This window comes from Budorcas taxicolor, chromosome 3, assembly GCF_023091745.1.
Source record: "Budorcas taxicolor isolate Tak-1 chromosome 3, Takin1.1, whole genome shotgun sequence".
NCBI lineage: Eukaryota > Metazoa > Chordata > Mammalia > Artiodactyla > Bovidae > Budorcas > Budorcas taxicolor.
The window spans coordinates 99,955,697-99,978,690 of NC_068912.1; the positions used below are offsets into that span (position 1 = coordinate 99,955,697).

General features: G+C 45.4%; 1 protein-coding gene across 1 annotated transcript; it reads right to left on the reverse strand.

The window, feature by feature from the left end:
• Window positions 1–1,268: 1,268 nt before the first annotated feature.
• Window positions 1,269–22,774, reverse strand: NSUN4 (NOP2/Sun RNA methyltransferase 4). Its single transcript, XM_052636774.1, has 6 exons — window positions 22,623–22,774; window positions 18,415–18,758; window positions 12,928–13,082; window positions 8,959–9,119; window positions 2,468–2,592; window positions 1,269–1,877 (listed from the first exon to the last, which is right to left on the reverse strand). The coding sequence occupies exons 1-6, from the start codon at window positions 22,713–22,715 to the stop codon at window positions 1,601–1,603; spliced, it is 1,155 nt and encodes a 384-aa protein (XP_052492734.1). The 5' UTR covers window positions 22,716–22,774; the 3' UTR covers window positions 1,269–1,600.
• Window positions 22,775–22,994: the final 220 nt, after the last annotated feature.

Sequence of the window (22,994 nt, forward strand, 5' to 3'; positions counted from 1 at the left end):
TATCACTGCTTAGCATTTAATTAGCACCAGGCTGGCTACCCAGGAGGCCAAGGGAAGAAAGCCAGGCACCTAAGGCCTCCAAGCCTCAGCAAGTACTGAATGTTGAGTAAACAGCAGGCAGGAACCAAACAGCACACATGGAAGCTAATTAGAGTCCTACTCCCCGGAGCTCCATCTTTCTAGCTTTACTTGATTTTGAGTCTGAAAGATCTTTCAGGGCCCTCAGTTATGATGCAAATTCCAAAAAAGGAGAAGGCTTAACCTCATCTAAAATCCTTCTCAGCTGACACCTCTAATACCCAAACAAGGATTAGCAGGAAAGGCTTAAAGAACAAAAGGAGACACAGAAAGAGGAAGAGAAGGGTTAAGGAAAGTAGGAAGAATCCTCTTCCATGCAAGAATCAGTTTTTCAGAAAAAAAATTTAATAAAAAAAGTAGTATCTGCAAGTGACCATAAGCAATTTTTAATATCCCTACCTTTAAAGAACTGCCTTCTTTTTGCTAAAGTTACAAAAACAACACAACTAACAGTCAGGCATTACATGATGTAATATTGCTCCAAACACACTGTGTAAGATGAGAGCCTGTGATGCTGGGAGAAGAGCTCTGAGGGATTTAGGGGTCAGCCAGAGAACTAGCACCAGAGCTCAGTCATGGACCAGGAACAAGAGAAAAAAAAACTACTGAATAAGACATTAGGCAATTCCTAGGTGCTCAGAGAGGTGCCATTCTGAAGAATGAAGAGGCCTCATTTTCTCCCACAGTCCCGAACACTACATCCCCAGCAGTTCCCTGGCCACCGAGCTCGATGGCGCCTTGCACCACATACTTACTAGAGGAATACTTACTAAAGGAGTGAACAAGGGCAGAAACACACAGCAGAGTATCACAGCCTGTGGCAGAAGCAGCTTCCCAGCCACATTTGGGCAACAGTGCTGTTGATAGTAGGAGGATGCCTGAATTATTCGGCTCTGGAGAGCTTTCTTGATGTTAAGTAAGCAGATTATAATGCACTGGCTTAACATTTTCAGTTACTCGTTCCTGAAATCAGATCATGGGCCATATGGAGAAACTTGGCAGGCTGGTGTAGGTACTTCAACTGCTCAAGACTTATCATGCAAAACTCAAGTGTGAGAAGGGTTCTGTAACCAGAGGCCAGTAACCAGGCTGAGGACCTGGACTCTGGGTACCTGAGAGCTAGTGCTCAGTAGCAGCACCTGGTACAAGAGGAACTAACAAAACTTGGACGGACATGAGATCCCCCCAACTTCAGCCCCAGCTCGATGGAGCTTCAACAATTTTATTGGCTAAACACTTCTTCCCAAGTTTACAGCATACTGGTTCCTCCTCCTAAACCCCTAATGGGGCAGGAACCTTTAGCACAGGCTCAAAGATGGGGCGTGGGGATTGGAAGTGGGTTGTAATAAGTGAGTTAGAAACCTGCTGATGCTCCACAATTGGACAGCAGGACAGAAAAACTCCTACTTCCTACTGCTGAAAACCATCTATAGAAAGACTTGAATGGGATGGAGATTTGCCACTGGTCTCCACAAGAGTACACCCAGTCTTCCTACACCAGGACTTCAGGAGCAGGGCGATGCTACGTCATTCTACACATTTTGCAAAAGTACATAGGCCCAAAATTGGCCATGAGGTTTGGGATTACCAGCTCCCCAACCTGGCAGGATGGGAAGAAAGAAAACGTGTTCATGAAAAGCTTTCGGAAGTGAGTCAAGTCTTCCACATGAACCTTGATGCTGTATTGATTGTCCAGGAGCTCGATGGCGCCTTGCACCACATACTCATTCTGTAAATGTGAAAGTGAGCAGGTAGAATAGACAACGTGGCCTCCTGGTTTGCTGGCAAGGAGTCCAGCCCTGTAAAAAGAGAGAGAGAGAGAGAGTGGCAGTGACTAATGAGCTTCCCAGAAGCAGAAGGGCAAGTGAGTAAGCTGGAAGGATGGGGGAGCCAGCTGTGGGATGGGTGACTGTGTTAGCCTCTGCATGCCTTCCACAATGACATTATCTGAAAAGCTGTTCTCAAAGCAGAGAGCAACCTAACCTTACTCCACGGGCTCTCCTCCAGAAGCTGTCTTGAAACAGTCACCTGATCTTTGACTCCAGTTATAGACCAAACTCTGATACTGGCTATGAACCGAGTTCTTATCCCAGCTGTACAGAGCCTTGACCTCAGTATATATTTCAAAATTGTGTTAATCATTGACATGCGGTTAGGGGTTAGCCTGGAGGTAAAAGTCAATCTATGCAGTCCGTCCTGCTATGTATTTCTACCACATAGAGTTTTTATGTCCCAGAGGAAGACCATCCTGTGAAGTTTGTCTCCTTCAGGCAAATTCCCAAACAGAAAACTCTTCTACGGGTGATGGTCTTGGCAATAGCTTCTAGCACCCCAGACTCCCAGATCACTCTTTCCCAAAGTTCTGAGTTTTTGTTAATCTGTTACTCACGCAAGAAGCTGCATCTGCAACATAGGCAACATCTGCCGCTCCTTCTTCCTGGAACGCTGAAAGATGTTGTTTTCCTCCTCATGAAGGGAGTGGCGGTCTGTGGTGCAGGGCACATCCACTAGCACCTGCCCAGGAGTGTAAAAGGTCAAGTATTAGAGCTCCTTACAGGCTCCTCTTCCCTAGGTCAGGGCTATTTCAGTCCCTTGACCTGGAGGATTCAGCAGAGTGGTCCCTTGGCCCATCCCCCAACTGCAGAGGATCTGACAAAGCTTCTCACTTTAAGCTGGTGGAGAACTGTGAAATAAAGAGTGGGAAAATAGTACATCTAGGTATACTCATGGCTGGTCAAAAAACCAAGACCAACATATAAATAACTGTAATTAAATAATTGATATCAACCTAAAAAGAAGTCTCCGTGTTTCAGAGCTCTGTCCTTAACTCTGTCCCTAGCTATTTGAATAAAAACATCCAACTTACAGATGATATAATGCCCAAAGGGTAGCTAATACACTGAGTAACAAGATCAGGATTCAAAATTATCTTATTCTAAAACAATGTCATATTCAACATGGAAAAGTTTTAAAGTGAGAGATGCAAAGCCATTCACTTATGGGATAATTCCCCAGCGGTCCAGTGGTTAGGACTCCTCGCTTTCTCTGCTCAGGACCTGGGTTTGATCCCTGGTCAAGGAACCAAGACCCTACAAGTGACAAAGCACAGCCAAAAATAAACAAAGTCATGCATTTATTTATTAAAAGCCTACTCTGTGATGGGCAGCAAAACAAAACAAAAAGAGCCCCCCACTTCCCCCAAAACACCATTCCTATATTTGCATTTCAAAAAAGTAAAAATCATCTGTGGAAAAGATGTGTAAATTTTCAGTTAAGCAGAAATTCCATGTAAATTAGTAATGACCCAGGGTTCAATATTCTGATGCATTCTCTGGCTACATGAATTGATACAGCACACACAGAGTAAGATAAATGATTACCTTGTACTCTGGTCAGGTCATATCTCAAGGAATGTGATGGGACTAGCGTTCAGAAAAAGAGCCGTTAATTAAATAAGAACTCTCAGAGAAGGGATAGGAAAGCTCAGAGAAGGGTCACTGAGATGTTTAGAAACCACATGACAATACCCTCTGTTTCCTGAAACCCTTGTAATATAAAATACCTAAAAAGGATAGATAAAATATATTTTTTTAAATAGTCAATATTTTTAAATGCATAGCTCAAAGAAAATTAGAGAAATCCGTAGAAGCCAAAGAAAAACCAGGAGTACAAATCCAAGGAGGCATTCCAGAGCTGAAGCTGATGGCTTCTTTTTTTTTTCCTATTTGAAGTATAGTTGATCTATAACGTTGTGTTAGTCTCTGGTATACAGCAAAGAGGTTCAGTAAACAAACAAACAAACATATATATATTATTTTTCAGATTCTTTTCTATTATAGTATAAGATACTGAATATAGTTCCCTGTGCTTTAAAGTAGGACCTTGTTCCTTTTTTCTTTTGGCTGTGCTGTGTGGCTTGTGGGCACTCAGTTCCCTAACCAGGGATTCAACCCAGGCCACAGCAGTGAAAGCCCAGAATTCTAACCACTAGGCCACCAGGGAACTCCCAGGACCTTGTTTATCTATTTCACATACAGTAGTTTGCATACACTAATCCAAAACTCCTAATTTATCCCATCCCTCTTTCTCCTTTGGTAACCATCACTTCATTTTCTATTCCTGTGAATGTTTCCGTCTTGTAAATAAGTTCATTCGTATCTTCTTTTTTTTTTTAAGATTCCACTTGTAAGCGATTTGTCCTTCCCTGTCTGAGTTACTTCACTTAGTATGATAATCTCTAGATTGATCCATGTTGCTGCAAATGGCACTATTTCATTCTTTTTTATGGCTGAGGCATATTCCACTTAATATATGTATCACATCTTCTTTATCCACTCATCTGTCAATAGACATTTAGGTTGCTTCCAAGTCTCGGCTCCTGTAAACAATGCTGCTAGTTATAGTTCTGCCTGGACATATGTCCAGGAGCAGGAGAGTTGGATCCCATGGCAACTCTACTTTTAGTTTTTTAAGGAACCTCCATACTATTTTCTATAATGGCGGCACCAATTTATATTCCCACCAACAGTGTAAGAAGGTTCTCTTCTCCAGAACCTCTCCAGCATTTATTATTGGTAGACAATTTTTTTTTTTAAATCTTTTTGGCCATGCCACACAGTATGTGGGATCTTAGTTCCCTGACCAGGGATCAAATCTGCACTCTGTGCATTAGCAGCATGGAGTCTTAACCACTGGACCACCAGGAAAGTCTCAATTATTTGTATACTTTTTGATAATGGCCATTCTGACCAGTGTGAAATCACACTGTCGTTTTGATTTGCATTTTCTAAAAATCAGCAATGTTGAGCATTTTTTCATATGCCCGTTGGCAGGATTAAAATTATCTGATGTAGAATTAAAATATAAACCTTACTAAATAAAAAAAAATTTGAGAGATTACACAGTGAAAGAAACAGTAAGTAAGACAAACACAGTAAATACTTTGACAGAGCCAAAACCAAATATATCAGGGACATAAATCATTTTAAAAGAGAAAAATTTTCCGATTGGTTCAAAAAGCAAAACCCAATTCTAGGGAGTGTATGAGAGACATATCTAAAGGGTAGTTATTTAACAAGGCTAAATATAAAGAGATTGGAAAAGGTATAACTGCGACATATATAAAAGGGAAGCTGTTAAGTGGGGAGACGGGTGGGTATCTTGCCATGAAAATGCAGAGCTCTGGCACTCCAGCTGATGGCCAGGTAGAGCTGGGGGAGAAATGAAATTACCAAGAGTGTATGGAGTCCTGAGATAGTATTCTTCTTTGAATCTTAAGTGCTTAACACTTGCCTAACACAGTACGTGGTACACAACTATTTGTTCAACAAATAAATTAACAAAGACATCTTCAGGACATTAAAGCTGTTTTCAAACATCTGAAGCACTTTCACATGAAATGGGAGGCAGCACATTGTTACAGAAGGCATAGCTATAATCAATGAAAGGAAATAATAAAAATAAAAGGGACTGTGATGATGACAATGTTATTAAATGCTTTCTATATGCCAGGAGCATTCTACATGCATTCTATTTAATCTTCACCTATGGGATAGGCATTAATTTTATCCTTACTTTACAGAGGAAGAAACTGAAGTTTAAACTGAAAGGTTAACTTCTCTGGCTGGTAAGTGATAGAGCCAGGATTCCAAACCAAGCAGTCTGACTCTAGAATTCTTGAACTCAGCCATATACCATAAAATCTAGAGATTTTAATTCAGTAAGAAAAAGAATTTTTCTAAGAGCAGAGGTGTTCAACCACAAAACCTGAGTGAGCCCCTGTCACCGAAAGTATGCAAACACAGGCTGAACAACGATGATGGCTGCTGCTGCTGAGTCACTTCAGTCGTGTCCGACTCTGTGCGACCCCATAGACGGCAGCCCACCAGGCTCCCCCGTCCCTGGGATTCTCCAGGCAAGAACACTGGAGTGGGTTGCCATTGCCTTCTCCAATGTATGAAAGTGAAAAGTGAAAGTGAATGATGATGGCTACTACCTGTCTAATCGTCATGGCCAGTTGATATACTGAGCACTTTCCCTGGATATGCTCATTATTAATCCTCATAATAATCATTTTCTATTTTACAAACAAAGAGGCTGAAGTTCACCGAGATCAAGCAGCTGTCTCAAAGTCAGTAAGTGGCACCTCTGTGATACAAAAACAAGTTAGGTCGACAGCAGAGGTCATGCTCCCTCTACTCTGCTGCCTGTATGCCAAAAAGGCTGAATAGGGGATTCCTACACAGATGGAAGCAGGTCTCTCAAGCTATCCAAGATTCTATAAGCCTTGGTCTTTCTTTCCATGTCTTAGAGTGGCTGAGGCAAGATGGTAAGAACTGAACAGGAGAGAAAAATGTGTCAGATGACAACACAGAGGCAATAGCTACATATATTTTATATTTTTAGAAGTATATATTTTAAATAAATATTTTTACAATGTGCCGATTAGAAAATACCGGGAACTCTCCACTGCTGGTGGGAATGTAAATCAGTGCACCCACTATGGAGAATAGTATGGAGGTTCCTCAAAAAACTAAAAACAGAACTACTCTGTGTGTGTGTGTGTACTCAGTCGCTCAGTCATATCCGACTCTTTGTGATCCCATGGACTGTAGCCCGCCAGGCCCCTCTATCCGTGAGATTTTCCAGGCAAGAATACTGGAGTGAGTTGCCATTTCCTTCTCCAGGGGAACTTCTCAACCCAGGGATTGAACCCACCTCTGCTGTATCTCCGACACTGGCAGGCAGATTCTTTACCACTGAGCAACTTGGGAAAGAACTACCATACGACCCAGCAATCCCATTCCTGGGCATATAACCAGAGAAAACCATGATTCAAAACATACATGCATCCCAATATTCATTTAGCACGATTTATAATAGGCAAGACACTGAAGCAACCTAAATGTCTATCAACAAAGGAACAGATAAAGATGTTGTACATATATACTGTTATTGTTGTTTAATTGCTAAGTCATGTCAGACTCTCTTGCAGCCCCATGGACTGTAGCCTGCCAGGCTCCTCTGTCCATGGGATTTCCCAGACAAGACTACTGGAGTGGATTGCCATTTCCTTCTCCAGGGGATCTTCCCTACCCAGGGATCAAACCCTCCTCTCCTGCAGTGGCAGGCAGATTCTTTACTACTGAGCCACCTGGGAAGCCCACAAGAATACTAGAGTGGGTTGCCATGCCCTCCTCCAGGGGAATCTTCCCACATACATTCATACAATGGAACATTATTCAGCCATTAAAAGGAATGAAATTGTGCCATTTGCAGAGGCATGGATAGACCTAGAGACTGCCATATAGAGAGTGAAGTCAGAAAGACAAAAACAAATAAAATATCACTTACATGTGGAATTAAGAAAAATGATATGGATGAACTTACCTGCAAAGCAGAGACACAGGTGCAGAGAATAAACTTATGGATACCAAGGAAGGAAGGGAAAGTGAAAGTTGCTCAGTCATGTCTGACTCTTTGCAGCCCCATAGACTATACAGTCCATGGAATTCTCTAGGCTAGAATACTGGAGTGGGTAGCCTTTCCCTTCTCCAGGAGATCTTCTCAACCCAAGAATTGAACTGAGGTCTCCCACACTGCAGGTGGATTCTTTACCAGCTGAGCCACAAGGGGAGCCCAAGAATACTGAAGTGGGTAGCCTATGCTTTCTCCAGCAGATCTTCCCGACCCAGGAATCGAACTGGGATCTCCTGCATTGCAGGCAGATTCTTTACCAACTGACTATCAGGGAGGCCCAGGAGGGAAGGGGTGGCGGGATAAACTGGGAGACTGGGATTGACATATATATACTACTGTGTATAAAAGAGATAACTAATAAGAACTACTGTAGAGCACATGAAACTCTAATGGTATGTGGTGACTTAAATAGGAAGGAAATCTAAAAAAAGAGGGGATACATGTAACTGATTTACCATGCTATAAAGCAGAAACTAACACACACTGTAAAGCAACTATACTCTAATAAAAATAAGAATTTAAAAAATAAATAAAAGAAAATATAAATAAAGATGTAAAATGACTTTCCTCTTCATTCATAACAAAAATGTAATTAGATGCTTCAGTTTGGCAAAAACCAAAAAGTTGGACAACTCCAATGGCGGCAGGATATGAGGAAATAGTGCCCTTATTCATTACCAGTAGAAGTGAAACTGATTTAGCCTTCACAGGGAGTGACTCAGTAACCTCTGTCAATATCCTAAGTACATATGAATTGTTATCCAGCAATCATACTCCAAAAACAAAACCAAAAGTTTGACTTCAGGGCATATTATTAACTAAAAAAAAAATACAAAGTTCAGAATAATAAGCATAATACAATACCATTCCTATTATTTTTTATATACACATTTATATTTGTACATACACAAAGAAAATATTTTAAGGGAATACAGAAGAAAATATAGACAATATGTAGGGAGAGGAAATAGACAGCTGTGAGACAGGATTAAGGAGGAAACACTTTTCTCCAGATACCATATTCAGCCTTCTGCATTTTACATCATGTACTGTATATTCAAAACTAAATAAAATGAGCTTAATCATACTTACTTTAATGAGGGTTACTGTGCAGCCAAGTGAGTAGTGAAATAAAATAAGCCTAATTCATTTTTTTCCAGCCAGACAGGTTCAAACTCTTTTTGTTCCCTCTAATCAAGATAGTAGGCAGTCTTCTAAGCTGAACTGACAGTTCTGCAGATGGCTGTTTTCACCACATCACCCAAGGAGAGAGTTGGCCAGGTCCACAATCAGCCCTACATCTTCAAATACGTATGGCTAGATCCTACCCGCTCAGGGCCTAGCATTAGGAGGGAATGCCAGCTTTGGCTAGCTGGATGTCCCAGGTCAGGAATCACTCACCCGGTCATAGGTGTCCCCCTCCAATTCTCCCCACTTCCTGCCATCCCATGATGTGACTCGAACTCGATTCTTATCCCTGACATCTTGAGGCACATAGCTGTGAAGGACCCTCTGTAGCCTGCTCGTTCGTGACGTGGAGAGATCATTGGCAGCGAGATTGCCTGTGGGAGTATAAATTTTAGGATTGTTTTTTCTACTTCTGTTAAAAAACGCCACTGGACTCTTGACAGGAATTGCACTGCATCTATAGACATTCTGGATAGTAGGAACATCTTATGCCTGCAGGAATAAAGAAACTTCAGAGGCCATTGCACAACAAAGCACCCCACCAGCAATGGTGCTGATGGAGAGTCAGACAAATTCTCAGGCATAGCCAATCAACACAGACCCCCCAGGCAGGGGCAGATGGAGGAGAAACATTTATTATATGCAAAGCACAGTACTAGACACTCTGAAGTGGAGGCTGCAAAGGCAAACACCAACTTAGTCCAGAAAGGTTATATAAATAAACAAAGCAGACTAGGTTAAAACATTTCTTTCTTTAAAAAATATACCCTCTCTCACCTTTCTTGAATATGCATTTCTCTTCATCTTTGGTAGATACTACATATTATTTACCCCCAATTTAAATTCTACTCTTATTCCTTAGTATGGGCTTCCCCAGTGGCTCAGCTGTAAAGAATCCACCTGCAATGCAGGACACGTAAAGACATGGGTTCAATCCTTGGGTCAGGAAGATCCCTTGAAAAAATGGCAACCTACTTCAGTATTATGGCCTCGAAAATCCCATGGACAGAGGAGCCTGAAGGGCTACAGTCCATGAGGAAAAAAAGAGTCAGACATGACTGAGCAACTCAACAACAGTTCCTTAGTAACAGAACTCCAATTTTATTTGAGAGAGAGGGGAGCAATATTCCCCAAAAGACTACATTTCCCAGCCTCCTTTTACAACTAAGTAAAACTATAAGACTAAGTTCTGGTCAGTGAGTTGTAGGCAGAATTACTGTGTGGGACTTCTGGGAAGATGTTTAAAAGAAGCTGATACAGGGCTTCCCTTGTGGCTCAGTGGTAAAGAATCCACCTGCCATGCAGGAGACATGGGTTTAATCCCTGGTCCAGGAAGATCCCACATGCCGTGGAGAAGCTAAGCCCCAGCTCCACAACTACTGAACCTATGCTCTAGCGTCCAGAAGCCACAACTACTAATATCACAGGTCGCAACTACTGAAGCTTGTGTGCCCTAGAGCCCGTGCTGTGCAACAGGAAGAGCCACCACAATGAGCAGCCTGCCTACCACACCTGGAGAGGAGCCCCTGCTCGCTGCAACTAGAGAAAAGCCCATGCAGCAACAAAGACCCAGCACAGCCCAAAATAAATAAAAATTACATATAAAAAACAGAAGCTGATACAGGGACTTTCCTGGTGGTCCACTAGTTAGGATTCTACCTGCCAATGCAGGGGATACGGGTTTGATCCCTCATCTAAGAAGATTCCACATGCTGAGGGGCAACTAAGCCCATGTGCCACAATTACCGAAGCCCATACGCCCCAGAGCCCGTGCTCAACAAAAGAAGCCATGGCAGTAAGAAGCCTGTGCACCACAACTAGAGAGTAGCCCCCTGCTTGTGGCAATGAGAGGAAACCCACAAAGCAACAAAGACCCAGAATAGTCAAAAATAAATTTAAAAAATTAAAAATAAATAGATAAAAAGAAGCTGATACAATCAGGAGATGTGCCCCTTTTGACCAGACTTGAGGCAATCCTGAGGATGGAAGACAGCAATAAAATAGGTTGCAAAAGAAGAAACCCTGATGAAACCCTGATGGCTGTGGAGCCTCCGTGCCAGTCCTGGACTGCCTATATTTCAGCTCTCTTACCTAAGAGAAGAATAAACATTTCTTCTTTAAGTCATTAGTTGAGTTTTCTATTGTATACAATCAAGCCTAAACCCGCATGATTCACCATCTAGCTTTCACTTTCCCTTTTGTGATAGACACAAGTTTGAGAAATATTTCACTTCACTCTTGGCTCTAAGAAAAATATTACTGTGAGCTTAATGATAAACGGCAATTGATACCTGGCCTCAGAGTCAAGGAATGAAAGAGAGCAGTGGGTACTGTGGTGAAGAACTAGAGAGTACATACTTTTATCTAGTGAGTGAACCACTTTAGTCTCCCCACAAAGAAATATGTCCTAATTTTTGAGGGCACTCAAAGAAGTAAAAATTGGATTCTCTGCTCAAGAGGAATTTGCAGCAGGATATCAATTGAGAAGAAAAAATCTGGGTTCCAGTTCTGGGCCTATCTCTAACTCCTTTAGAAAAGCAATTCTCAATTACTTCTTTGGCCCTTCTTCCTCTTCTGAGTTCCAGTTCCTTCTCATCCAAGAAACTCCAGCTTATCCATTCCCCTTTCTGATGAATTTTCACAGTACTCACAGTCAGATCAGCATAGCCCAGCCTAGGGTGATTGGACCCATTAAGCCATATCAACATTTCTTCATTCCCTCTGGACTTCCAGAATGTGGAAATCAAATGTAGTACCTCTCTGAATCACCTGTAGAGCCTACCTTGAGGCTGGAACCTAATTCAAACTGTGCAAGTTGGCTGATAAGAACTGGATAAGAAGGGTCCAGGTCCAATAAAAAAGGCTATGGCAAGAGAAGCCCGGCTGAGCTCCAGGATCAGTGTCACAGCCATCCCCTCCCTTCTGGCTTCCCTGGTGGTCCAGTGGTTAAGAATCTGCCTGCCAAGGCAGGGGTCATGGGGTGAAGATTCCACATGCCACGGGGCAACTATGCCCCTGTTCCACAACTACTGAGCCCATGAACCCGAGAGCCTATGCTCTGTGACCAGAAAAGTCACGGGAACGAAAATCTTGAGCACAGCAGCTAGAGAGTAGACCCCAACTGCCACAACTGTAAAAAGTCCATGCATAGCAACAAAGACCCGGCACAGCCAAGAATGAACGAATGAATAAATAAAAATCACAGCCTCCTTGTGAATCTTTCTCAAGATAAAAATACTGTTTATATTAAGGCAGGGTGTCAGCAAATGGATGGCTGAAATGAACATTTACAATGAACAAGGCCCAGGCTGAGCTATACTACTGAGTAAGTCTTAGGCCTGTCCTCAAGGAACTCCTTATCTTGGGGAGAAAGAACATGTATACCCATTATCCTCTGATGCGAGGCTAATGTACTAACTGTTTCAAGGGTGATGCCCAGGGTGTGAGCGCGCAGGAAGACAGAGGACACACTTCGCAGCTGGCCAGCAGAGATCATGAGAGAAGACTTCCAGGAGGTGGCACACTTGAGCTGAGGCTTGAAAGCTAAGAGGGTGATAGGATGGGGGTTTTCCAGAGAGAATCCGTAACATGAGCAAAGGTAGAGCCTGATTCAGGCAACAAAGAGTAGCAGGATATGGCTAAGGCACATAAAGCCTGGGGAAGAATGACATATTAAAGCTCTAAAGGACTGCTGTGGCCAGATCTTATCATTTTAGCTGTCAGGCTAAGAAAATGGAACTTAGAGACAAAGGGAAAAGATGCAGAGGGGTGAAAAGTGTCATGTGGTAGACTAATCAGGGCTTTGCTTTAATCTGCTTTCAAAGACCTTGCTCTGCTCGGCAGTCTTCCTTGGCCACCTGACAGAGAAAGAGAGGAAGTCACTGCAAAAAGAACAAACACACCAGCTTAGCAAGTACTACCCTACCTGACCTGGACCAGAGAGCTCAGCATCTTCAGTGAGCCCCTGACTGGGGGAGGGAGGGGGAGGGAAGGGAAGGGAGGGGGAGGGAGGGGCAGGGAGGGGCAGGGAGGGGGAGGGAGGGGGAGGGAGGGGGAGGGAGGGACAGGGAGGGACAGGGAGGGGGAGGGAGGGGCAGGGAGGGGGAGGGAGGGGGAGGGAGGGGCAGGGAGGGACAGGGAGCCGGGAGCCCTCCCTGCTCAAGACACAGCCCTCTGACTTACGGCAACAGCCAGTCTGAAGCAATGCTAATGTCTTTCCCCCAGGGGCTGCACACAGGTCAAGCACGGTGTCCCCAGGCTGCAGGCCAAGGGCCAGGACAGGCAGCAAGGACGCGGCATCCATCAGGTAGTAGTCCATGAGACCCAGGCTGCCAAGCCTAGAAGAGAAGAGACCACCTTAAAGTGAAAGGCCAAGTCAGGAGACCCACCGGAAGTCAAGGTCTCAAGTCCAAAAAAACTCATTTCTCTGACCCACCCTCAGTTATGCACTCACTCACTCATTCATCCACATAGCAGCCAGAGCAGCCTTTTAAAACAGAAATCAACTCACCCGATTCCAGCCGCACTACTCATCTTGCTATCCCTTAATTAAGCCACGCATACTCCTGTTTTGTAGTTGTTCTGCTTTCTGCATGCAGCATACTTCCTCCAAATATACTTCATTTGCTTCCTCACTTCTTTCAGGTCCTCCATGAAAGTTACCTCACCAAAGAGGCACTGGTATGCCCTGACCACTCTATCTGAAAATAGCAGCCCCCTACTCCCATCTATCTTTAAAGTATTTATTATTCACTTTGTAAGTATAAGGGTATGTGTCTGTGTGTGTCTATTTTTCTCCTTCTCTCTCTCCCTATTAGAGTGAAGGTAGAGACTTTGTCTTGCTTTGTTCATTATAACATCTCCAACACCTGAAACAGTGAATGGCGTGTGGTAGGAACTCAGTTTTATTAGGTTACATATTGAGATACCAAGTTCTTTCTGGGTTCAGAAAAGGATGTCATCCATTGTGACTGTCAGAGTTAAAATTATCTGACTTAGGTTTGGACGAAGGAATGGACTTTCATTAGGTTAAAAAAAGGGAGTAGGGTGGGGAAGAGGCGCATTCTGAGCAGAAGAAAACAAAAAAACCAAAGGCACAGAACCAAACTCATAGCTTCTTTCAGACACGGTGAGAAATCTGGTGTGTCAGAAATACAAGGAGATCCAACCAGTCCATCCTAGAGGAGATCAGTCCTGGGTGTTCATTGGAAGGACTGATGTTGAAGCTGAAACTCCAATACTTTGGCCACCTGATGCAAAGAGCTGACTCACTGGAAAAGACCCGGATGCTGGGAAAGATTGAGGGCAGGAGAAGGGGACGACAGAGGATGAGATGGTTAGATAGCATCACCGACTCAATGGACATAAATTTGGGTAAACTCTGGGAGTTGGTGATGGACAGGGAGGCCTGGCGTGCTGCGGTTCATGGGGTTGCAAAGAGTCAGACACGACTGAGTGACTAAACTGAACTGAGAAATACAAGGTACATGAGATTGAAGTTCAGTTCAGTTCAGTTCAGTCGCTCAGTCGTGTCCAACTCTTTGCAACCCCATGAATCACAGCACGCCAGGCCTCCCTGTCCATCACCAACTCCCGGAGTTCACTCAAACTCTCGTCCAATGAGTCGGTGATGCCATCCAGCCATCTCATTCTCTGTCCCCTTTTCCTCCTGCCCCCAATCCCTCCCAGCATCAGAGTCTTTTCCAATGAGTCAACCCTTCACATGAGGTGGCCAAAGTACTGGAGTTTCAGCTTTAGCATCAGTCCTTCCAATGAACACCCAGGACTGATCTCCTTTAGGATGGACTGGTTGGATCTTCTTGCAGTCCAAGGGACTCTCAAGAGTCTTCTCCAACACCACAGTTCAAAAGCATCAATTCTTCGGCACTCAGCCTTCTTTTGGTCCAACTCTCAAATTCATACATGACCACTGGAGAAACCATAGCCTTGACTAGACGTACCTTTGTTGGGAAAGTAATGTCTCTGCTTTTGAATATGCTATCTAGGTTGGTCATACCTTTCCTTCCAAGGAGTAAGCATCTTTTAACTTCATGGCTGCAGTCACCATCTGCGGTGATTTTGGAGCCCAAGAAAACAAAGTCCATCAGTGTTTCCACTGTTTCCCCATCTACTTGCCATGAAGTGAGAGGACCAGATTGAAGTTGCAAAGCAGATAGAGGCCAAGGTTGTAACAGATATTAAGTTTGGACTATAACCTGTAGGCAGTTACCAAAAATTTGTAAAGAAAATCACATGATCAGCTAGTGAGAGTTTTAGAAAGCTAGGTAGGCTAGAAAGAACAAATTAGAAACAGAGACACCAGTGAGAAGGCTGTTAGGAGAGTCCAAGTGAGAGCTAATGACACACAGATAGAGGCAGCAATCATTAGGGCAGAGGGGGATGCCAACAACATGATAGTCACAGAAGGACTCCTCACTCGCAGCTGTCATACAGGCAACTGCAGGGCAGTCATTCAGCCTGAGACACAGCTCAGCATGGACAGCCTTTGGGGACAGTCTCAAGGAGACAGAAAACTTGGTCCTTGCTGTCCTGACAGGAAGGCTGTGGGAGAAAGATGGGATAAGACACAAGACACAGTACTACTGAGGATCAGCTACAAGAGCTACCATCCTTTCACACTTGAATTGTCTGTGAAACTGTGTGCCTTGTAGCTGACAAAGGAGAAAGACAAATCAGAGAAAAATAAACAATTGCTATCATAGCTGTACTGGCTCACAAAAACCCATTCTTACCAAGTTCCTTCCTTTTATTAATTGATTTTTTTTTAAGTTCCTTTCTTTAAGAAGCATTACTCAACCTTTTCTTTTGCGGGGCGGGGGTGGGGGTTTCATAGTTTTGAGAATCGGTTGAAAGTTACAATATCTCTTTTCAAAAAAAAGGCACAGTATACTTATGGCTGATTCACATTGTTGTATGGCAGCAACCAACACAACACTGTAAAGCAAATATCCTGCAATTAAAATTTTAAAAAGAAAGTAAAACAACTTTTCAATTTCAGGAGGTTCCTGGACTCCGTGAATACATTTTTGAACCTCCCAGAGGTTAAGATCCCCTTGATTTACAGGGAATCCATAAAGACAAGAAGGAAAAGATTCAAATACAGAGATCTGCTTTCCCCCTACTCTCAGGGTGTCCTCAGGCAACTTAAAAAACAACATGGTCTTACTCCATGGATTTGCCTAAAGCCAGGGCCTCCAAATTGGCCTCTAACCCTGCTCCAATCTATGCCCTCCTCACTGTGACTAAAACGATCTTCCTGAAACACACCTTTGATGGCAATAACATCAATAGTAACAGATACTATGTATGAGTGTTATATTGCAGGGACTATACTTGGTTTTTAATATGCATCATTTGATTTAATTCTTACTACAACCCTATGAGGCAGGAGAACTCAGATTCTAGAGCCAGACTACCTGGATCTCAAATCCAGCCCACCTGCTCATCAGTTGTATGACCTTTAGCAAATCAGTCAACTTCTCTGTACCTCAGTTTCCTCATCTGTAATGAGTATGTACCAGATAGGATTAGTGTGAGGATGAAATGAATTAACAGAAGCCAAATGCTTAAAACAGTATCTGGCACATAGTGAACTATACTGTCAGCTATTACTATCATTACTTTCCAAGTTATCTTCCTGATAAGGAAACCAAGGCTCAGGTATCCAATGCCACCTGTCTTTTTTTTTTTTTTTTTTCGGTCGCACTTTGTGGCATGAGAAACTTCTCCAACCAGGGATCCAGGGATCAACATGGCGGCTCCTGCAATGAAAGCTTGGAGCCTTAACCATCGGACCACCAGTTTAGCCCCGTATATCTAATATCAATAAGTGGTGAAGACAGGACTCAAACCTAGGTTTTCTTAACTCCAAAGCCCATGCTTATAATCACTCTATGTTATTCCTTTCCTCTGTTCTGAACCCCTCTTCAGTGGTTCTCTAGAACACATATTGGCCATTTACAGCAATATATACTAAAAGGCACATGGTATGAAGCTACCCAGCCCTGGTATTCCAGTCATTTATAAGCAACCACCAGGAAACTCTCCTTTCCCTAGCCTGCAACCTTCTGGAATTCAAGATTCCCATACATGGCGTCCCATGTACTTTTCCAGCCTCATCTCTTACTTCTCTTAAACATACAGCCTTCCTTCAAACCAGCCGCTAAGACTACTGCAAAGACTCCTAATTTACAATCCATTTCTGGCCTTGCCTCTCTCCAACCTATTTTCCACACAGCAGCCAGAATGATATTTTTAAAATTCAAAGCTGATCACGTCATTTTCCAGCTTAAAACCTTTATGGCTGGGACTTCCCTGGTGGCCAGTGGTTAAGACTCTGTACTTCCACTGCAGGGGGCACGAGTTCAATCTCCGGTCAGGGAACTAAGATCCCAGATGCCAAATAAAAACGACAACAAAACAAACAAACAAAAAACCCTTTCATGGCTCCCTCTTCCTTTTAGAGAAAAAGTCCATAATCCCATATGGCCTGTAAAACCTTCCTCATTTGGTTCAGATGGTAAAAAACCTGCCTGCAAGGCGGGAGACCTGGCTTTGATCCTGGGTTGGCAAGATCCCACTCCAGTATTATTGCCTGGAGACTCCCCATGGACAGAGAAACGTGGCAACCTACAGTCAATGGGGTCACGAAGAGCCAGACATGACTGATCGACTAAGTACAGCACAGACTTCTTCTGTAGCCTCACACTCCCATCCCCAACCCCATGCCACCAGTTTTAATTCCTATTAATTTTCAGGTCTTAGCTTAAATTTCACTTCCTCAGCACTAGATCTGCTAACTATAAGACTTCATGGCATCTTGTACTTTTCTTCTGTAGCACTTATCACAACCATAAATAGTCAACAGTTATCTCCCTCACTACACTGCAAGTTCCATGGGGACTTGTGCACTTCAGAGTGCCTGGCATTTGGTAGACAATATTTGCTGAATGAAAGAAACAATCCTTCAAAGATCAACTCCCATATCCTACAACTACCACTGAGCTCTCCTTTTCTCAATTTCTAAAACACAATTTAGCATTTTATTACAGAATCTTTTTTCATTCAAATCCATATACATCTGAGCATTAGATAAGATGTCTGGAAGGTCTCCTTTCATTTCCCCAGTCTAGTACTAACTTTGTGTTCCTAAGCAAGCCCTATTTCCTAGACAAGGCCCACTTTTTTGGTATCATGAGGTTACCTGTCCTACTCTCTTTGATGGGGGCAAAATAAGAAAGCAATTGTAAATAACACATTTTAACTAGAGACGGTGCAGTGCTCATATAAGAAGTGTGGGTTTTTTTCCTTCCTTAGGCAGTAGCACAGCGCAGGCTCAAAGTGCAGGTACTGGGGTCAGACTGCCTGGGTCTAAATACTAGCTATACCACTTACTACCTAAAGGACCTACAGAAATAAGTACCTTAACTTCTCTGCACCTCAGTTTCCTCAAAGATGGAAGAAAAACAGTAATATTACCCACCTCAGAGGACTGTTGACAGAACAAAAGGAGGTAAGGCCCAACATGTATAAGCACTTAGTAAATATTAGCAATATTAGGATTCCCATTAAACAGGACAAGAGCTGCATCTCTTCCTGTATACTTCTGGCAGACACTCAGCACAGCCCCAGCCACGCTCCAGATCCTACCTGGCAGGAGGGAAACGGCTGACATCCCCTCTGGTGAAAGTAAAACAACGAAGATTTGGACTGCAAGCCCAGGACGCAGGGGATGGAGCAGCAGTTTGGCTATTCTCAGGCTCTGGTTCCCTGTGGAAGACAGCTTCATTCACAAAGTCCCTGGCCTTCAGCTGCTCCAGCTCAGCACTCACATGATCCCCAGCAGCGAAATTATTGACCAGTGCACCATACTTCTGCTCTGAGAGGAGACTGACCCGGATCGATGGCCAGAGATCTCCAAATTGCACACTGTAGGTCATGTCAAAATTCTGCAGAGCCAGTCGAGTAGCAGGAAATTTGGGCTCTGTGGAAGCCTGGAAGAAAGAGAACAGGCCTATAAGTCTTCCAGGCCTCACTATCCCCTTGCTGCCTGAGCCCACCACCACCTTAGAGTGCTGGGGCAAACGTGAACCCAGCTAGCGCCCACTCCTGCCTTTGCATCGTGCCTCTGCCTGCCAGAGAGAAAGTGTGTGAGAGAAAAGTAGTGGGAAACTGGCCTTTCTTACTCAATGTTGTGAAACTCTAGCTCTCACAATAGCATGTGGGGCTCACCAAAAATGAGGGCATTCCTTGAGACCTAGGAGAGGACTCTTGAGGAGAGTCTATAGAAGGTGGGTAGCAAAGAACCTGGGCAAAGAACAGATTTAAAGATGGAAGACATTTTTTTCTTTCTGAACAGTCCTTCCATTTTCTAAAGCACTTTCACATCTCCTAGTTTAGATGAGCACAAGAGACAGCGCAGTGAGATACAAAAAATATCAACCTTCTACATTTGGTAGAGAGGTGGGGGTAACTTACCTAAAGGTCATGCAGTGACTGACACCACAATGCTCAGTATCAGAGGGCTGAGGGTCATTTGGGGCAAGTTCCCAGATTCCAGGAAGGTGGGATGAGAAGAGCTCACAGAAGCCTTGAAGTGTGAATCAAGGTGGGGACTTACAGAATGATTGCTATGGGGGTGGCAGAGAGGGGCATGAGTCAGGTTTGAGGAGTACGGAAATAGGTCAAAAGAGAAAAAAAGATCTCAGCTGAGGAGTCCACAAGTTGGCCCTGGATGCCACAGCTGCAATGCTTATTATGGCTGGTAGCCCCGTTACGGTCTATGAATTTTGTGTTGGCTTAGATTTTCAGATAGCTTGGAACTCCTTCTCGGCCCTCATTTCTTGTTACGGTGGGGGCTCTTGCTGTGACCGTGACCTCTGCTACGGTGGGGACTCTTGTGGGGACTCTTGCTCCGGCTCCTGCTCTGGCCCTGCCTTCTGCTATGGTGAGGACTCTTGCTTTGGCTCCGACTTCTGTTACGAAGGGCACTCTTGATCGGGCCCTGACTTCTGCTAGATTTGGTACTTTCACTCTGGCCCTGATCTTCAAGAGGTGGAGGAGAATCTCTCTGGTTTTTATTTGTGCTTTCTTGGGTACTATTGCTCCCACTCCGACTTCTGCTAAGATGGAAAGTCTTTCTTTGAGTCCAAGTTGTAGGGCCATGGACACTCTCACTCTGGCTCCCACTTGCGCTTTGGTGGGTGTTCTTGCTGTCACTACTCTGGCACTCATTAATAACCAAAATTGAACTACAGCTGGCATTAGTGCTACAGCTGGAACTCTTGGTTGAAGGCACAGGACAGCTGTAGGGAATCTGGGAGGACTCCTTGTGGGAGTCTCGAGAAGCCATAGAGTAGACATGGAGGCCACATGGCATAGCATCAAGGTGACCCCAGGCTCTGGGGGCAATGGGTAAATTTTGGGGGTCAAAGGGTGTTCTCAAAGGGATAAAAGAATAGATGTGGGTAGAACAAGGAGGCACCACAGGCTGGCGATGAGGTAGGAGTGGGCCCCGGGGAGTGCTATAGATGACACCAGGGGGCACCACAGGCTGGTTCTGACACTGAAGGGGACTTGTGCATTGATTGAGGGGACCAGAGAGCAGGCCAGGATCGGGGGTGGGGGGAACCATGGAATATACATGGGTACTACAGGGGGGTCCTATGAGGGGTCCTCGGGGGCCGGTCTGAGCATAACTACTGGGTAAGATAGGATCACAAGGAAGGCGAAGGGGAAGGGAAGCAGGGATAACTGTTTTGAGGGTTCTAGGAACCACAGCAGGCGCAGTAGTCTCTTGGGGAAGTTCTTTGGGGCAGGAATTGGAGCAAGTTGTGATGGTTGTCACCACAGAAGAAGGACCAGAGATGCCAGAAGGGCGGGAGGGAGGTGGAGGAGAGGAGCTGGGCTTGGGGGCGCTGGGCTTGTCAGGAGCGTGCTGGGTGACCAGGGAGTGACATCTGTGGGGAGAATGTGGTTGTTTTACCTCTAAGGATTTGGGAGACTTTGCTTGGGGACAAACGGGCGCAGGGGATTCCTTACAGCTTCTGCAGCGGGGTGACTGAGGTGGATTCATAAACTGGTTGCCTGGAGGTGAAGGGAAGCAGGCTGAACAAGGACAGTGGGAGGACAGGGGAAGAGGTGGTTCCTGGGGACAGGAGGGACCAGAAATCATAGCACCTGGGGTTATTCGGAGATAAGAGCTCCCACCAGTCTCCCAGGAACAAATAGACTCAAAGCAAGACTTCCTGGAATCCTGTAACTGGGGGTTGCCAGTACTCCCAGGGGATAGGTGGATGGCATAGTAAGGGTTCCCAGGGGCAGGTATGTGGGCCTCTGGGGGAAGATGGGAATAGTGATAAGAGCCCTCCTGAGGTGAGCTAGGACAACTAGATGTGCCTGGTTGAGAGGAAAGTGGGGAGCCACAATAATTTTTCCCAAAAGTTGGGTCAAGCTGTGGTTTAGGTTCATGAGAGTCTGGACGCTTAACATGGCCACGGTAAAAGTTGTCAGTGGGTGGGGAAGATGCTGAGGAAAGAGGAGGACCATTGTAACTTCTCCCTGAGGACCAGGAAGAGAGCAGAGTAGAGGTCACGGGCCCAGTATCCAAAACCCTCTGAGGAGGTGGAGAAATTATAGGTCTAGTTTCCATGTGCCGACGGACAAGGGGAGGTGAAATTACAAGCCCAGTTCCCAGGGACTTATGAGTAAGGGGCGGTGAAATCACGGGGGCAGTTTCCAAAGGCACATGAGTAAGGGGAAGGGAGGTCACCGGGTTGGTTACCAGGGCTGGAGGGTATCCACCATAGTAACAGAGGTAACTGTGCTGGTCTGTGTAAGGGCCTCGGGGACAGGGACGTGGTGTTCTCGGAGGACTGATCCAGCTGCAATGTGGGCTCCGCGGACGGGCAGGGGGTGACCCCGCAAAGCGGAACCGCTCAACACAAGGACTTGGAGGGGACGAACCCGACAGGATAGGCTCCCGGCAAGAGGGCTTTCCTAGGTGTGGAGAAGTGGGTTCAAAACAACATCCCCCTGGGCGCAGAAGAGCCTGCGGGATTGGGGAGGAGGGCGGTGGCGGCGGGCAAAGAATCGGTCGGGGTAGGGAGGAGGACTGGTCGGTTAGGGAAGAAATTTCAGGGCTACAAGTGAGGCCAGAGAAAGGCGCTCTGGAAAAGTAGGGAGAGCCCATAAGGTGGGAGAAGTCGCTGAACCTTTTGCCTGGTTTGGGGGAAAGGTCTGGAGGGTGGTCGCTATAACCTTTCCTGGGAGCCAGACGCAGCTCTGGCTGGGATGGGGTTGAATCCTCTCCCGGAGGGCAGCAGAGACCCGGGAGGGAAGGGTAAGTCGCTACGTCACTTTCCGAGCAGAGAGGACGGCGGGGCAGGAAGGTCTGGGAGGAAAGGAAGATAAGAGGTCATGGGGGGGGGGGGGGCAGTGGGGGGCAGGGGAGGGAGGGTCGGAAAAAAGGGGAGGGAGGGGGAAAGGGAGGAAGGGAAGGGGGAAGGTTAGTGGGGGTCCAGGGGAAGGTACCCAAGCGCCGGGAAACAAGAGGCGTGACAGAGCTGAAAGAATGAGGGCGGAGGTGATGACGTAACTTAGAGGGGCGGAGTCTGGAGTTCGCAGACCTAACTAGAGGGGCAGCCGAAGACTTGTGACGAAATAAAAAGGCGGAGAGAGGCGAAGACTACTGAGGTGAGAAGGCGGCACCTAGTCACGCCGCCTGAGGTGTGGGGGAAAGGTGACCCAAAGCGTTCCAGAGGCGCTGGAGTAGCGAACTAACTGAGGGTGCGAGATGTACAGGGCTGGAGAAGCTTCCCGAGGGGCGGTGGTAAAAGGCTGCTGTCACTGGACCTTACCCATTTCTTCTTATGTCGTTGTCTCCGCGGGGCCGTCGCGATGTCCGCACGCTTCAGCATGTCCCGAACACCTCTCACTAAGAGCGCAGCCATGTCGGCGTGCGCCGCTTTGTAATTCCGACCGGAACCGCAAAAGCAGACGCTCAGGTTCCGGAGAGGTGGTGTGCTCCACAGTGAACGAAAAGGGGAGAGCGTTACGGCTGCCTCTCTTTGGGCTCCGCCCTCCGACGCGAGTGCAAACCCCGCCCAGCTAAGGATCTTTTGTTGTTGTTTTTAGTCGCTCAGTAGTGGCCGACTCTTTGCGACCCTCTGAACTGTAGCCCTTGACGTACTTCTTTTCCTATTTGGAACCAGTCTGTTGTTCCATGTCCA

What these genes read in the sequence shown, in the direction of transcription:
- NSUN4 (XM_052636774.1), bottom strand. Translation starts at nt 22,715, where the DNA reads ATGGCTGCGCTCTTAGTGAGAGGTGTTCGGGACATGCTGAAGCGTGCG. An exon ending in AGCCGTTTCCCTCCTGCCAG is followed by an intron (nt 13,083 to 18,414) that starts GTAGGATCTGGA and finishes CTTCTCTTCTAG; the next exon opens with GCTTGGCAGCCTGGGTCTCA. An exon ending in GCTTCAGACTGGCTGTTGCC is followed by an intron (nt 9,120 to 12,927) that starts GTAAGTCAGAGG and finishes ATACTCCCACAG; the next exon opens with GCAATCTCGCTGCCAATGAT.